The sequence below is a fragment of the Passer montanus genome, unplaced genomic scaffold, assembly GCF_014805655.1.
Source record: "Passer montanus isolate IOZ18808 unplaced genomic scaffold, ASM1480565v1 scaffold67, whole genome shotgun sequence".
Classification (NCBI taxonomy): Eukaryota; Metazoa; Chordata; class Aves; order Passeriformes; family Passeridae; genus Passer; species Passer montanus.
Genome location: NW_024371815.1, coordinates 3,638,334 through 3,654,784, shown reverse-complemented (window position 1 = coordinate 3,654,784; position 16,451 = coordinate 3,638,334). Strand labels below are relative to the sequence as shown.

At 53.5% G+C, this 16,451-nt stretch overlaps 2 protein-coding genes across 2 annotated transcripts; both read left to right on the top strand.

Moving 5' to 3' along the window:
- The first annotated feature begins 4,268 nt into the window (after window positions 1-4,268).
- On the top strand, window positions 4,269-6,730 carry LOC120511606 (homeobox protein HMX1-like). The gene is given in 3 exon segments (XM_039728905.1): window positions 4,269-4,368; window positions 4,371-4,508; window positions 6,156-6,730. Coding segments are annotated over 3 exon segments (798 nt in total). The 5' UTR covers window positions 4,269-4,283.
- An 8,127-nt stretch (window positions 6,731-14,857) lies between these two features.
- LOC120511605 (homeobox protein HMX1-like) lies at window positions 14,858-16,228 on the top strand. Its single transcript, XM_039728904.1, has 2 exons — window positions 14,858-15,068; window positions 15,651-16,228. Exons 1-2 carry the CDS (start codon window positions 14,858-14,860, stop codon window positions 16,226-16,228), a joined length of 789 nt encoding a protein of 262 aa, XP_039584838.1.
- The last annotated feature ends 223 nt before the right edge of the window (window positions 16,229-16,451 follow it).

Genomic DNA, 16,451 nt, shown 5'->3' with positions numbered 1-16,451 from the left:
AGGAGAGGAAGGTGTTACACAGAGGTCTAGGACGGGGGGTGCAATCTCCTTCTGGTTTATCTTTATTTTATGGGGGTTGTTTGTTCGTTTGTTATTTTGTTCTTTTCTTGTTTTATTATTGCTTCAAAGTAGCTATCCCAACCATCCCACCCCTTCTGCTCCTCTGAAGGAGTTTTGGACACAAAAAAGCAACACTGCTTTCTAGGAACTGGTTTTGCGTTTTGGTGGCTCACGACTAGTTACTGAAGATGCTAATACAGCCTTTATTTGTTTTATTTTTATACGTAAATATCTGAACAGAACATGGCTGAAGCATTATTTTTAAGTACACACACACATATATATGTATGTATATATATACGTGGGTTTAAGTGTATAGTTATGACTCATAAATATGTATCATATATTATATATGTGTACACATCAACCAGAGTCAGATATTGGCCAAGAATTCCCTTACCCCCAGCGATGCCGTCTGATCTCTCAGGAAGGTGTCAAGAACTGAGCGATCTGTTCAGCGCGGCTTTTTTTGGTGCGGAGAAGGGAGCATGATGCCCCTGCCCAAAGCCACCTCTGTCCACTGCACTGGGGGCCAACGGTGCCCCGCAAAGATCCGGGCTCCAAAAACCGCTGCCCTTAAAAGCAAAGAGGAGCAGAGGTTAGGGGTGCGAGCGATAAAGCCTGCCTTTCATTTCGCTTCTATTTTACGACACATCGAGGCAGCGAAGGGAGAGCGAGGGGAGGCATCAAGCCCCAGCAGGGTAATTGCATTCACATTGCAGCGAGCCGCTCCGCTCCGTGCGGGAGGCGGCAGCGGCCGGCCCGCCAGCACCGTGACCCCCTGGAGGCTCTTGTCACACTCACACACGCGTTTGCAGCCCCAAATATAGCCCTCCGTCTGCTAATTCCCCACGGAGCCCGGCCCCAAATCCCCGCTGCTCTCTGCCCTCTGCGTGGCCGCCGCTGTCGAGCTCAGGAGCCGTCGGAGATGCTGACGGGGGGATGCCCCACGGACACCCCACGCCATGCGGCCATCCCAGGCCAGTGGTGGGCACGAACTGGAAGCCAGGACTGTTCAGCCGAACTGTTCTCCCCACTGGAGTCGGGGCCACAGCCTGCGGCCACCCCGCACCTCGCGGACCTGCACTGGACCTGGAAGTCTCCGATGTCTCGGAGAAAAGCACGTACCTGGGAAAGAAAGTGAGCCAAGGATGGGAGAAAATAAGAGACCCCAACACCTCTAGTCTAAACCCGGTCTCAAAGCCAGCTCTGTAGAAAACACGTGGTTCTTTCTCCCTCCTGACCAACCGGAGGCATCAGGACCTGCCCGGGGAAAGTCCCTCCATTCTCCCGCCTGCAAAAAATAAAGATTTACTGTGCCGCAAAGAGATGGCCGTGGAAGAGAAGGCGATGGGGAAGGAGAGGTTTCACTTCGCCGTGGCCACGCTGAGTCCCGGCGGAGACGGCCCGGGAGCAGCGGCACGGCCCCTGCCCGGCGCGGGGTGATGGCAAAGCCCTGGGCACAAGGGGACCCCTGCGCCCCCGCTACCTCCGGGTAGGGGACTCCGAAAGGTGTAAGGACAGCGGCCAAGGATGCCTTTCTAAAGTTAAATTAAGAAAATACCATCACTGAGTGCTTTTTCTGCTTCCTACCCTGAAGGATGTCTGCAGGAGACACACACCCTTTTTATTCTCATCATCATAATAAGCAGTAAGGATATGAAGCCTGAAATGTTAGTAATGTCACTACAGCAATGCAAAAAGTGTGAGAACATAGCTACGAGCTTTAAAAAAACCCCAATAAGCACGGACATGCATGTACAAGTGTTGCATTTGCAGGTATAGAATTGTACTCATCCTGATTTTGTATTTCAGGCATACATCTGAGTATACACGAGTCTCACAAGCACAGTTCAGGATTATTGCACACCAGCTATACGTTATACTAAAGAAATATTGGGGAGGGTGGAGCAAGAGCCAATTTAATCGTGGTGATTTTGTTAAAGTCTTTATAAGTGGAAAGCAGAAAAATATTACATAGGTTGCATGGTCACACTGCATAAACGCTTTATAAAATATGGGTATGGGACACAAGCATATCTTTTATAGATATGCAGATTGCATGTGTTATGTACAGAAGCAATCACGGGCCACATTTTTTTCTTTATTCCGGAAAGCACACATTTTCTGAGTCCGGCAGCCAAATAGAGCTGACGGTTTATGGATGCATAAGAACTATCGGCCGTGTTTCCTATGCAGGAACAAGCAAAACAAGCATAAAAGTAATCTTTATTAACTTCACTTCTGTGCAACAAGTGACAAATGCTCTATCTCCCGGCTTACAGTTCACTAGACTGTCCTCGGTATCTGCCCAAGTAAGAGAGAATTCCCATTTTTCCAGAGTCCATTTCAGAGCTCGGACTGTTTGCGTTTTTCTGGAGACATTGAAAGGGGAATTATTCCCTTATCTTCATTTTTTTTTTAAGTATTCTTTCAAAAATAGGCCCTGACCGCAAAGGTCCCCACTGTCACTCCGGGAAAGGAGCGAGAGCGCTCCGTGGCGGGGAGGCCGGCTCGGTTCCCGGCTGCGCCCCTGGCCCGCCGGACACTCCCGCTGGGCAGCAAGCGGTGCCCCCGTTCCACGGCGGGAGGGGGAGGCGGGGCCTGGGAAAAGGGTACTCGTCCAGGAATACCGCAAAGGGGAACAAGGAGGGATCCTCCGGCAGAGAAGAGCAGGGCAGGAGAGGCTTGGCCAGCAGATGCGCATCGCAGGGGTGTCTCTGTACTCACCCAAACCTCCGCGGGTCTCCGACGTGCGCTCTGGACCGAGTTGCCCCTCTACTAATCTGGCTCGCCTGGTCCCAAGGGAAAAGGCAGAGGGTGACCCTCCTGTTTCGGCGCCCCGCAGCCAGGGGCACTTTGGTGGGTTTGCCGGGGTCCATGTCCCAAGGCTGTCTCCAGAAGCTGGCAAAAAGGGGGCGGGGGGGACACGACTTTAGAGCTCCCAGGAAATGGTATTACAGTAAGATAATGATTAAAAAGTCGGACTGAAGAGAAGTAACGCCAGGAAACACGGGCCGGCTCCTGGAGGGGGCAGCGCATCGCCTCTGCCTCCCGGCCTGGGGCGCGGGGAACAGGGAGTCCCGGGCGGCCTCGGATGAGCCGGGCTGGGTGCCTCTCTAAATAAACTACACAGACACCGTATGGACATCAATAAAATATATCTGTATAAGTATATATACATATATGAGGTAAGCAGAACGGACCTCGGGAGACCCCTTAGGGGAGAGTCCTCTCCCCTTTCCTAGCAGGCACCGTGTCCCCACCACTGCCTGCTCACGGGAGCAGTCACCCCTCCGCCACTCTCCCAAAACCGACTCAAACGCCTCAGCCAGGGGGCTCCGGGCTGAGGACAGCCTCACCGCTCCGCCGACAGCCGCGGCGGCGGCGGCAGGGCCCGCGGGGCCGGAGCCGGCTCTCCGGGCGGCGGAGGGCGCATCTCCTCCGTGCACCGCCGCCGCCGCCACATGAAAGCGCTCGGCGGGGGGTGGGCGGGGGTTATTATTATTAATGATATTAATGATATTAATATAAGCGCGATGTCCGCGGAGCCGATTGGCTGCCGGGGCTGCCCGCTGAGCCCGCTGCAGCCAATGGAAGGCTGGGGATGCGGAGCGGCCAAGCCCCCCCGGCTGCGGCCCGTGTGCCGGAGCCGCCGCCGCCGCCCCCCCGCACCGGGATTTGCTCCCTAATTGACCTAAATAAGGAGCTCGTGAACGGCGGCCCCGGGGCGGCGCGCACGCACAGGGACACACAGACACACACGCGGACACACGGACACACAGACACACACACACACGGACACACGCACACCCCGGCAGCGCCCGGCGCCCGCCGCTTTCCCCGCGCAGATCCCAATCGGCGCGGCGCTCCGCCCACCGCAGGATCCCCCGCTCCTGCCCGCCGTTTAACTCGCATGACATTTTTATTTCGTTATTAGCGTTTTCGCGCAGAATCTGGCGCCTCCGATGGGTTGTCGGGCTGCCTTTTTTTTTTTTTCCTTCCCCGTTCCCTTCCCCTCCTCCCCCTCCCCCCTCCCCTCCTAGCTTGCAGGAAATGATGGCAAACCGCGATCTGAAATGATTACTCCGGAAAAAAACGCTTTTATACCAGGAGAGCATCCACGGGGCTAGGCAGAGGCGAGAGGCGGCCGCGGGGCAGCGGGGAGCCGAGGAGCCAGCCGCCCGCGGAGCCGGGACCCCCTCCCGCACTCCTCTCCGACGATGCCGGACGAAGCCACGGAAAACGCCGGCTCCACCTCCGCCCGCGTCTCGTCCTTCTTCATCGAGGACCTGCTGGGCAGCGAGGGCACGGCGGGCGCGGGGGTCCGCGCTGCGGGCCGCACTCCCCGCTGCGCATCGGCGCCCCGGGCTGCCCCCTCCGCGACGCCGCCGTCGGCTGGTACCGCCGGGCACACGCCGCCTTCCTGGGCTGCGCCAGCCCCGACAGTAAGTCGCCTTTCCCCACCCTTCACCGCCGGGCCCGGCCGGGGCCGGGGCTGGGGCTGGGGGTGTTCCTGCTCCCCCCGGGGTGGGGGGTCCGGGTCCCGCCGCGGCCCCCCGGAGCAGGCCGGAGAGGGACAGGGGGATGCACCGAGTGCCCCCGCAGCCCCCGCCCTGCCTCCCCGTTTTCGGCCGCTCGGGGCAAATCTCCGGAAATGCTCCCTATGTGTCAGGCACCTGGAGCCTCCGCCCCGCCGCCCAAAGTGTAAACAGGGATTCTTGGCTTGCTTGGGGATTTTTTTTTTCCTTTCTCTTTCCCTCCCCCATCTTTTTTTCTTTCTAGCTTTTCTCTAAAAAATTTTTAATTTTTTTTAAGAGGCAGGTCTGGCTAGTTTGTTTTTTTTTTTTTTTTTTTTTTTTTTTTTTTTTTTTTTTTTTTTTACTCGCCATCAAGCCGGAAAGCTGGGAGCACCGTCCCCCAGCAGCGCAGTGGAGACTTTGGGAAGCCGGGGAAGCAGCTGGGCTCGGTCCCGGCCGCCCCTTCCCGCAGAGCCAGCCCCGCTGCCCTCCGCCCGCAGCGCGGCCTCTCGCTGCAGGGATCCCAGTGGAGAGGGTGTTGGAGCAGAAGCCGGGGTTTGGGGCAGGAATTAACATATGACAGAGTGAATGGGCTGCCATTAGTGGTTATTTTCTATCTCCTGATAGAAAAAACATTGTGCCTCGGCGCATCTCTGTGACCGTATACGAGCCTGCAGAAATCTCATGATTGCTCAATAAGCGTGATTTGTAATCCAAATAGTTTCTTTTTACATTAATTGACTTATTAATATTTTTCATTCCTCTCAGAAGTACATATAGAGACAGCAAAGTACTCCAGAAGCAACTGCGCTTTTTTCTTTTTTTTTTTCTTTCTTTTTTTTTATTTTATAAAGAGTAGGAAATATTTTTTTCCCCTTTAAAATTGTAATTGTAATGCACAGTGTTGGAGACTCCATGGAGGTATGTCCCCCATGGAATAGTGGAATAGTTGTCCCAATCCATCAGCTTTTTGAAGCTCAGAATATTGTGAATTATTCCTTTTTTTCCCCTCTCTATATACACACGGACGCACTATTATGCTTACCCTTCTGACACAATATACTTACTCACAAATGTACTTTTAAGTATGTACATGTGCATGCGTGTGTAAATAGAGACATGTGTATATAAAAAAGAGGTCACGCGTATTCCTGTGTGTACATACATATTTAAAAATTACATACGTACTTCTGTGCATATCCATGTGTGTGTTTACACACACGGGTGCGTTTTATGATTTGAAAACAGCCCATGTGTGTGCTCGTGCATGCACAGGAGTGTGTTTATGTGTGTGCACGCATACGCAGACCCACGAGCATGTCCACAGATCAGTATATTTATATATATAAAATACAGGGCTTGTATTTCCATATAAGCAAGCCTGCACGTGTGCGTATGCACTCAGAAATATTTGGGCAGAGAAGAGAAGCGGCAGGAGCCTTTCCCCGGGCCCCTCTCTGCCCGGCCTTTCTCTCCCCCCATCCTCGCTGGTTTCCCCTCCCGCTGAGCGGGGCGCGGGATCGCGATGCCCCTGCTCCCTCCACGCCTGCAGCAGCCCTCTGCCTCTCTTTGCAGCCAGCGACCGGGACTCTCCGGAGCTGCCCGAGGAGCCGGCGGAGCGGGCGGGCGGCGGCGGGCGGGCGGCGGCGAGAGCCCCGGCGGGCGGGCGGCCGGGGCCGGGCGGCCGCGAGGAGGAGGAGGAGCGCGGCGAGGAGCCGGGAGAGCCGGAGCAACGCGCCGCCGGCCGCAAGAAGAAGACGCGCACGGTGTTCAGCCGCAGCCAGGTGTTCCAGCTGGAGTCCACCTTCGACGTGAAGCGCTACCTGAGCAGCTCCGAGCGGGCCGGGCTGGCCGCCTCGCTGCACCTCACCGAGACCCAGGTGAAGATCTGGTTCCAGAACCGCCGCAACAAGTGGAAGCGGCAGCTGGCCGCAGACCTGGAAGCGGCCAACCTCTCCCACGCCGCCCAAAGGATAGTGCGGGTCCCCATTTTGTACCACGAGAACTCGCCGGCGAGCGCCTTGGGCTTCACCCTGCCGCACATGTCGCCCCCCTTGGTGGGCTTCTCCAGCGGCGTCAGCTACCCCCTGGGCACCTTCCCCGCCGCCTCCCTCCCTTTCCTACGGTCGCAGATGACAGGACTCGTCTGAGCGCCCACCTCTGCCGGGACAGCGGCCCCCTCGCCCCCTCCCTCGGCTTCCAGCTCCACCCCCCTTCCTACACGGACTTTTTATTTTCAACTTACACGTTTCTTGATTTTCTGCTTTTTGACTTTTTTTTTTTTTTTTAACGTGCAATAAACTTACTCTTGGGGTAAACTCGGAGCGTCGTGCTGCAGCCCGGAGGGAGCCGAAAGGACTTGAAAGACCCCAGCCATGCACAGGGATCAGGTCGGCGGGGCTCCCACCGCCGCGCATCCAAAGAAAATCCAGCCCCGTGGCAGCGGCAAAACCCTCACCGCCGCCCCGGCCCCGGGCTGAGGCAGACCGGCGTTTTCCGGGGGGGAACAGACTCCCCCGACCCTTCCTCCTGCAACCCGCGGAGCTGCCGAGCGTGACACGAATGTACGGAGCAGCCGGCGCTTCCCGGCCGCGCCGCCCCCGCCCCACGGGCGGCCGAGCCCCGGGGCCCCGCCGCGGCCAAGGGACCTTCCCCGGGACCTCCGGGCAGCGCTCCTGCCGGGGAAACCTTTCAGCCTCCCCGCTGCCCCAGCAGCTTTCCGCGCAGAGCGGGGGACCCTGCTGATCCCGGCCTCCAGCAGCTTCTCCAGGGCCCTTTGTTTTAGCCACTTAACCCGTACATATCCCGCTCCCACCGTACTCTCATTTCCACACTACCGACACCCAAGCATGTGCTGGTGCCCCCGGTCCTTCTCGGTGCAGAAGTTTTGATTTGAAACAACTTGAAGGCAAAGTGTTGGAAAGAATTCGCCCTGCTGAAATCCGAGCTGTGAGGATTTGGTTTCTTTGTTTTCGTTTTATGTCCCTGGCAAATTATCGGCTAAAATACACGGTTTTATATGTACACATATATATGTAATTCTACATACTGTAGTTTACAAGTGGATTTGCCACTTTTTTTAGTCTCCTGAAGAGGTTGGGGAAAGCGCACCTCACTTGTCCATCTCTTACGGGATCGGTTTGTGTAATCGATTAATAATTCACTGGCAATTAAAAAGGAAGGAAAGAAAAATAATCAGATGGGAACAGACTGGGGAGCTGTATGTCTGATTATGCAAGCGAACCTGTAACATGATATTATATGAAGTATTATGCATGCCAAGTTATTGTTTTTCTTTAATAACTGTTTTGTTTCCCCCACTCCTAAAATGAATTTCTGGACTGTCATTATTTCTAAAAGTTTAAATTTCTTTTTTTCAAATCTTGAGGGGGAAATGACCTTATAAAACTCGGCCTTGGTGGAAAGTCAAGCTTTGATCGTACGTTCTAGGGCATAATCAGCTGCAATCGAACCAACCAGCTCGGAGCACTCGGTGTCCCTGCAGGCAAGGCCAGGTCCTGGATCTGCTGGGGAATGTGCATGCGGACCTGTCTCCTGTGGAGGAAGGGCGATTTCATTCTTACTCTTTCCTACGCTTTTCATTATAACTGAAGCAATCTTTTTCTGGTTATGAAATCGATCAACAAGATGTGGTGGAGCTTCAGCTTTGATATAAAACCCTAGAAGAAGGGTCAGGGGTGGATTATAACCTCGAAACAATTTTGGACTTTCTTCCCCTTTTTTTTTCTTTTCCTTTTTTTTTTCTTTATTGTTTATTCTTTTCTTTTTTTTAAAATTTTTTTATTTTTTTCCCCCTTTCCTCTGCTTTGGCCTGAAATATGGCTCTGAGCACCAGCCTGCACCGTTGAAGTCAGGATGTTGCAAGCCTCAAAACCACTTGAGAATTGCATATATATGTATCCATATATATATATAAGTACTAAATTTCTGGGATACTGGCTTCAACGTAAGCCCCGTTTATGGAAGCTGTTTGGTTAATCGATGGTTTTTTCCTTTTTTTTTTTTTTTCCTTTTTTTTTTTTCCTTTTTTTTTTTTTTTTTATTTTCTTTTTTTTTTTTTTTTTTTTTTTTCTTTTTTTTTTTCCCTTTTTTTTTTTTTTTTTTTTTAGTTCTCTTCTCTTTTTTTTTTTCTTTTAATTTTTTTTTTTCTTTTTTTAAACGGATGCTGATCTCACCCTGAAATCTTCGGACATATTCGCCGGCCGTTTTCTTGGCATATCCGTCAAACACCCGGTTTTGAGATGAAAACTTCTAAAGCCTGGTCCCCGAGCTGTGTAGGAAGGACGGGGAAGGGGCGAAGTTGGGGACGTCGGTGCCCGGCCGCGGGGAAAGCGGCTGGGCTGGACTTCAGCCTTTCGTGCCAGAGGAGGTGACTTGGGGCGATGTTTCTTCCTCAGGGCGCAAGCACTTGATTTTGATGCCGTTCAAAGCCTGGCTGCCCCTGGAAGAGAGCGGCTAACCCGTTTTTCCCGTCATATCCAGCTCCCCAGATCTCCCAGTGTTACCTACTGGAGTAAAATCCTGACTCACTACAGTCATATCAGAGTAGATTGTAATCCAACGAGAAATTTAACATGCCTGCCACTCTCCACATGCCTTTTCTTTGGAGTAACATATGAGATTATTATGCTTCTGATTTTACTAAATATTCTTTCCTTGAAGTTAAGGAACTGGCAGGGCTAAATGATCAATCGGATTTTTAAAATGTGTTTTGACATTAGTATGTTTGTTTTTTAAAGATGTGCTGATTATATCAATAAACAGATTTTTTTCATACACTGTATTTGTAACTTATGATCATGGTAAAATATTAAAAGGTGCAAGACGTGAAGTCATCTAAGAAAAAGTGCTTACTTATGCCTTATTCTGTACATGCAGAAACCGATTTATAGTGGCTTATTAAAAGTATGTGCTGAAAGTAGGAACATACACACCTCAGGTTTCTTTACCTCGTAGCTTTTGTAATTATACTTTGTAATTATACCCTGTATCTGATGGCAAGAAATTTCTGCTGGATGCAGAGAAACACCTCCCACCAGATGCAGTCCCTGAGGTATGTGCATTGACTATTTCAAAATAGGTAAAAACCCCACACCCGAACACCCAAGCCCATCCCTCAAATCAGGACAGCAAATTCCTCACAGTTTTCTTCCTTGTGTGTATTTTTTTATTAAACAAATAAAAAGGGTAAGAGTCACACGCTTTTTGCTGTTCCTGCAAACAGAAAGCTCTAAGAAAAATGTTGATGGACTGTAAAACTCACAGTACTTTTGCAAAGGCTGTTTATGACATATAGAGACATACGTTGCTGCTTTATAGATCAAAGCAACCTCAGAATAGCTTTAAAATAAATCCAGTTATACTACAGCTGTAATATTATTATGCAGCATAAATCCTTGTCTGTTGACATTTATTTAATGAATGTTGCTACAACAGCTTAGCTAGATGGCACTCCAGAGGCGAGGCAAAGGAGAACCTTGCCAGATTACTCACAAAGACAACTTGTGTTTATTGGACGCTAATAAAAATAATCAGTGAAAAGATTTTTTTTTTCTTTTAAGCGAAGCAAACGACAATCAAAATAGAGTCTGAACTGCCCTTTTGAAATAAATTCCTAGTGTAGCTGCAGTAAGACGTTATTATTAATTACACTTTAAATGAAGATGATCGATACGCTGGAAAGCACCTTGTTAAATGGCTACTTTGCAAATGGTACATTGCTCACCGGTTTAAGATGGCCCATAACTTTTCTCGTAGGCGCGAGTGTAAAATATTCATGCAAATCAATACTTGATAAATCTCATAGGTGCGTGCTGGCTCCACTGTTCAACAATATATTTGGATCGATTTTTTTTTTCCTTTTCCACTGCATTATCTTGGAATAGTCTGTCTGTGCCCCCTGCCAATGTGCCCCGCGCTCACCATCGATCGGAGAGAGACGCTCCAGACTCCAGCGGACCCGCAGTGTGCAGTGCTGTCAGCCTCAAATTAGATCCAGGCAATATTCCTACATTTCCCTTCCCATTCCAGATAAATGTAACTTTATGGTGGATGTCTTAATGCTTCCTTTAACTGTCCTGAGTTTCTCAACTCTGCTTACGATTTAATTTCTATGTAGTGAGATACATGAAGGCATATTCAAACAGATATAAATAAAAACTTAGATGTCCACCTAAAATTTAAACTTCTTTTCTTTTCTTTTCTTTTCTTTTCTTTTCTTTTCTTTTCTTTTCTTTTCTTTTCTTTTCTTTTCTTTTCCGTCTTTTTTTTCCCTTTCCCTTTCCCTTTCCCTTTCCTCTTAGCAATTCCAGCCTCCTAAACAGCTGGATATTTCTAACTTTATTCAGCATCCCTCTCCAGATTTTTCTGCAGGTATCAAGCACGGTGTTTGGAGAAAGGCGATTTAGCAGAGGACTCTGAATTGACCTCAGAGGGAAACAGAATTTCGAAAAGGGATGCTCTGTCCCGGGGCACAGCATGGCCCCATCTGCCCATGCCCCGACTGCACCTCCTGAGCCGGAGCACCCTCTGAGGGTGCCGAGCTCCGCAGAAAACCCTGTGGCTGAGTGACGCCTGTAGCTGCCTTCCTAGGAACTCCTGGGAGAGCTGCTTTCCCTCCGGTGATGCCGTTTTCTCTGCCCTCTCTCCCCCGCTTCCTCCCCGGGATGCCCGGCGCAGACAAGGGATGTCCCCGCTGCCCCGAACCTCTGCCTGCTCCAGGGGGGAGCAGCGGGGCCCACAACAGCAACCCGCAATCCATGTCCAGCACTGCTGAGCCACTAAAGAGAGTTTTATTTAGCGACCAGCAGCGCCAAAGTGCCCGACCCAGCCTGGTGATTTGAATGAGCTTTTGGGACAGCGCCTCTGTTCAAGGCGCGCTCGCCAGGGCTGCGTCCCGGGAGAGCACCGAGATGGTTCAAGGAGCGCGGCGAGCTGCCGCTGTGCCCGCAGGCGCCAGGGTCGTACTTGCAAGGGGATGTGAAATCCAGGGAGGGACTTTTACCCTCGAGTACCTCGGGGGATAAACCAAACTCGATTCTGTAAACCAAGCAAAACCAGACTCTTTGGCGTTTCTGTGCCGTCTAATCAGATTTCATTTCCATCAGGTTCAGAGTAAGAGACTTTTTGTGCTCTGAGCTAAAATGGAAATATAGATATGTGTGACGAGTGATTTCTGGTAAAAAGCTTTCCCAGGTGAAATGTTTCCACTCTGCACGGTGTTAGCTTCTACTACAGGATTACATTACTGAAAGGAAAAGGTTGGCTCTTCCTGCCCTGCCTCTGTGCGGTGCTGGCCTCCGTTTCCTCACGCGTCCCAGGCAACGAGGTTCTTCACAAATAAAATGCAAATGAAGCGTGGGCTAAAAGAGTACCAGCGTCGGAAAACCTCCACCCATTGCAGGAAAAGCTGTCGCTTGTACAGACAGCCCTTGGAGCCCGGGAGGGAGCCGCGGTGGTGGGGAGCGGTGCTGGGTGGGGGCGGCCGTGGGATTTCCACTCTCCGGCCTCTCTGACCCCAGACCCTCTTTGCTCGCTCTGATCCCCGCAGAACGCGAAGGCTGCGGCCAAAGTTGCTCCTGCCCACAGGGATCTCTTCCCGGGGTTGCTCCAGGCGTCTCGGGAACCATTCATTGGAAAAAGCTCCTGAATTTTGGGAAAGACTCTCGCGCATCCGCCCGGTCGGACCCTGTTTCCCACACAAACTCTGGGTCAAGTGCGGGGCGGAGGCTCGGACTGTGCTGCTGGGGGTGTGCAGGGGGCCCGGGGGTTTCTGCTGCCTTCCCCGGCCCACCCCAGCTCCCTCCGTAGCGGGACTCTCGCAGGTGGTTGTTTGGATTGTGCAGGATACCTGTGCTCTACCTGTTGGTCTTTAGCTTCCCCTGAAGGTAAGAGGGACCTAGCAGAGGACACGAGGAGGCCGATATGGATCTGGCTTGTAGAACTCGTTGCAGGGAGAACCCGGATCCCCCCCCGCATCTTCTTGTGGCCAGTGAATTGATTCCATCTTGTCCCAGGATCTCTGAAGAGATCCAGCTCTGTAGCGTGCTCCCTCTGCACAAAGTTTGTCAGGGAAAAACAAACAAAACCAAAACCAAATCCAAAACCAAACCAAACCAAAAAACGAAACCAATCAATAAACAAGGAAACAAAAAGAAAAATAAACAAATTACGAAAAGAATCCAAACCAAATCAAAAATACGAATAAAAACCAAATAAACCCGGGTTTGAAAAGTGGCCAAATGGGGCTGGGAATGGATGACAGACCTTTCCCAGCAGGGTGTTATTGGACCTCATCTCCCAGGGCTGGGCTTGGACTGCTCGGGGAGTGGGCTGTGGTGAAGAAAAGATGGGGTAGTAAAAGCTATGTCTCCTTCATCACTTTCCTTCTTATTTCTGTCTTTTCCAACTTTCACTTTTTTTTTTTTTTCAAGAAAATATCCTCTAGGAAAATACACTGAATCAAGGCATTCGCCTTTTTTAGGACGGATTTATTTTTTCTGTTTGGAACTAGAAGGGAAATGGTTTGCAGCAAGAGCAGATGTGAACACCTGGGATGTGCCTCGCTCACAGACAGCGCGAAGGGAGGCCGAGACAGGAGCGCAAAGAACGACCCGACCTGGCGTCCAAGGCTCCCATGCTCCTAGTTTTACCATCTGAGACCAAATTTCTTAAATTATGTTTTCAGCTGCTTGTTCGCATTTTGTAACTCTTTCCTGGGTCCTTCCCTCTCGCTCTCTCAAATGAATATTTTGCCCTGATAAAATGCCTAGTTCATATAGGAGACTGCAAGACAAGTGCAACAAGTTCGGGTATTTGGCCAATAATCGCATTGATAGAAGATGGACACATCTCTTCTTCGGCTGGTGGAAAATGTGCAGGTCTCCAGCAGAAGGCTGCATTAAAATTTTAGTGCATTCATAAAGTGAAAAAAAAAATCATGAAAAAGAGCTGAAACCCGCTCTCTCAAGTACCAGTGCGTTAAAGATTAACGCAGTCCAAGACCTTAAGATGCCCCTAATTTTAGCTCATGGAATCTCTAGCATCACAATTTCTAAATGCCTGTTAACACTTCTATTGTTCAGCTCTTTTTCAAGGACTTCTCGCCTTTCCTCAGCAGTGTTCGTGGTGGAAACTTCGAGACTCGCACTAAAAGCCGTTGGAAGCATTTTCCTGGCTTTACACGGGGAAGCAGAGAGGGAAAGGTTTCCCTGTGATACACAACGGATGGCGGCTCTAAAATCGCTGGGGGTCCTGCCTCGAGTGGTGCAAACGGGTTTTAAACGCTGCAGTGCTGGGAGGGGTGGGAAGCAAAAGTTCTCAAGATAGGACAAAAACACATCGATCCTTCCCCAGGTTGCACAGCTCAGGTGAACGCCTCTCCAGCTCCCAAAGGCACACCTTGGAGAACTCACACACCCCACGCAGCCGGTGGCACTCTCTCATTTGAGATCTACAGAAGGGCTCTGCTGACCCGCGGGGAGAGCAGGGGATGGTGAGCTGTGGGGGGAATGTGTGGAAGTTATGTGTGGATTTTGGGGTGGCCTGACTCCACGGGGCTCCTTGGGAGGGGAAAAGGGTCCTTTTCTCCCCAGAGGAGCCATGGTTATTCAGTCTGAGAGTCTGCAGGTGAAAGGACTGCAGGGAAGAGACTCTGGCTATATTCCTTCCTTCCTTCCTTCCTTCCTTCCTTCCTTCCTTCCTTCCTTCCTTCCTTCCCTGATTGTCTTGGCTGCTTTTCCTTGCATTTCCTTCCCTATCTTCTCCCTCCATTCTTCTCCTTCAATCCAGAGATCTCCCTTCTGCCATCCCACCTCCTCTTTGCCTTCCCTCCGCCCATTCACAGGGAAGGCTTGAGGCAGGAGGGCCGGCGGCCCTGCCCTTCCCTGCCCGGGGCAGCCTTTCGGGACACCTCGGCGTGCTCCCCGCCCCTGCTCCCTTCCTCCCCTCTTCCCTCTCGTCCCTGCTCCTTTTCCTTCTCCCTCTCCTCTCTGCAGTCTTCCCTCCCCTGCACCGCTCCCCCCGTCCTCAGTCCTTTGGCTCCCTCTAGCTCCATCCCCTCCCTCCGTCACCCCGACCCCTCCTCCTGCGGACCCATCCTTCCCTCCGCCCCGGCTGCCGCTCTCCCGCCGCCGCCAGTCCCGCCGCTCGGCTCCGCTCGGCTCGGCTCGGCCCGGACACTCCCGGCCCGGACACTCCCGGCCCGGACACGCCCGGCCCGGACACGCCCGGCCCGGACACGCCCGGCTCGCCGCGCCATGGTGCAGCTCGGGGGCGGCCGCCGAGCTCCTCCGGCCCCGGCCGCGCCGCCGGCCTTCAGCATCGACAGCATCCTGCAGCCCGGGCCCCGCCGCCCGGCCGGGGAGCAGGGCAGAGCCCGCTGCGCGCTGCCGGAGGACGAGGACGAGGAGGAAGAGGAGGGAGAGGGGCCTGAGGAGCAAGACCCCAGTAAAGGCTCCAGCGACTCGGGTACGGAGCCTCAGGCTGCCCCGCACGTCGGGTCGCAGCCCGGCCCCCACCCGGGCGGTACCTGGGCACCCCCAGTGCCGCCGGGCCGGGCCGGGCCAGCGCACACACGGACACAGGCACGCACACACAAATTTACACACGCGAACACAGACACAGACACAGACACACAAATAAACACCGACACAGGCACTGACACACACAGAGACACACGCGCACACACGGACACACACGCACACGCAGGAGGAGGGGAGGCTCCGCGGGCGGACGCGGGAGATGCCGCACACGCACCAACCTGATTCCAGGGTGCTGTGCCCCGCTCCCGGCCTCCTGTGGCTTTCTGTCCCGTGCGCAGGAGCCTCTCACTTTCCTGTCATACAGCTGGCAGAGGGATTTCCTTGGATCCTTGTGGAAGAGCCTCACCCTTCTTCTCCCCTCTGGAGGCTGTGGGACCGCGGCCAGCCCTCGGCAGCCCCCTCCCCATCCTGTCCCCCACCCTCTCCCTGCGCTCCGCCGGGCCGTGCGTGCATGCGGGGCGGGGGCGCGGGCTGCGGCCGGGACTGATGCTGTGCTTTGCCCTTGCAGGCAGCGAGCCCCGCCGGCTCCGGGCAGAAGGGACGAGCCGCGGCCTCCGCCCCGAGGGCGGCGATGCGGGGTCCCCGCTCCCCACGGAGGGGCTCCCCCGGCAGCCGCCGCCGCGAGAGCCCGGGGGCTCCGGCGCGGAGAACGGCAGATCATCGGCGGCGGGCGGCAGGAAGAAGACACGGACCATCTTCTCCAAGAGCCAGGTGTTCCAGCTGGAGTCCACCTTCGACGTGAAGCGCTACCTGAGCAGCTCCGAGCGGGCCGGGCTGGCCGCCTCGCTGCACCTCACCGAGACCCAGGTGAAGATCTGGTTCCAGAACCGCCGCAACAAGCTCAAGAGACAAATGTCATCCGAGCCCGAGGGCCAGGGCCCGGGGCCGGCCGAGCCCCCCGGGGAGCCGCAGCCCCCCGCTGCCGCCTCGGCTCTCTCCTTCCCGTCCCTCTACAAGGACAGCCCCCTGCTCAGCCGCTGCTTGCTGCCGCTGCCTTTCCCCCTGCTCTGCCCGGGCAGCGCCATCCCCTACCTCTGCCTCCCCGGGCCGGGCAAACACTTCAGCCTGGTGGACGGGGACGTATAGCCCTGGCCTCCGACCTTGCCTTGCCGGGGGCCGCCCCGATTTTATTTATGACCCCGCTGTGCTGGTGGAGTGTCCGTCTTCGCCACAGCCGCCACCCGGTGCCCGGAGGGGCCGCCCGGGCTCCCCCCACGCGTGTCCGTGGGCTGCCGACACGTTGCTAAAGCTCGGAAGGGCGGTGCCAAGCCGCTCTCCCTCTTGCAGCTCTTTTTCGGTGGTTGGGACT

What these genes read in the sequence shown, in the direction of transcription:
- LOC120511605 (XM_039728904.1), top strand. Translation starts at nt 14,858, where the DNA reads ATGGTGCAGCTCGGGGGCGGCCGCCGAGCTCCTCCGGCCCCGGCCGCG. An exon ending in TAAAGGCTCCAGCGACTCGG is followed by an intron (nt 15,069 to 15,650) that starts GTACGGAGCCTC and finishes TTGCCCTTGCAG; the next exon opens with GCAGCGAGCCCCGCCGGCTC.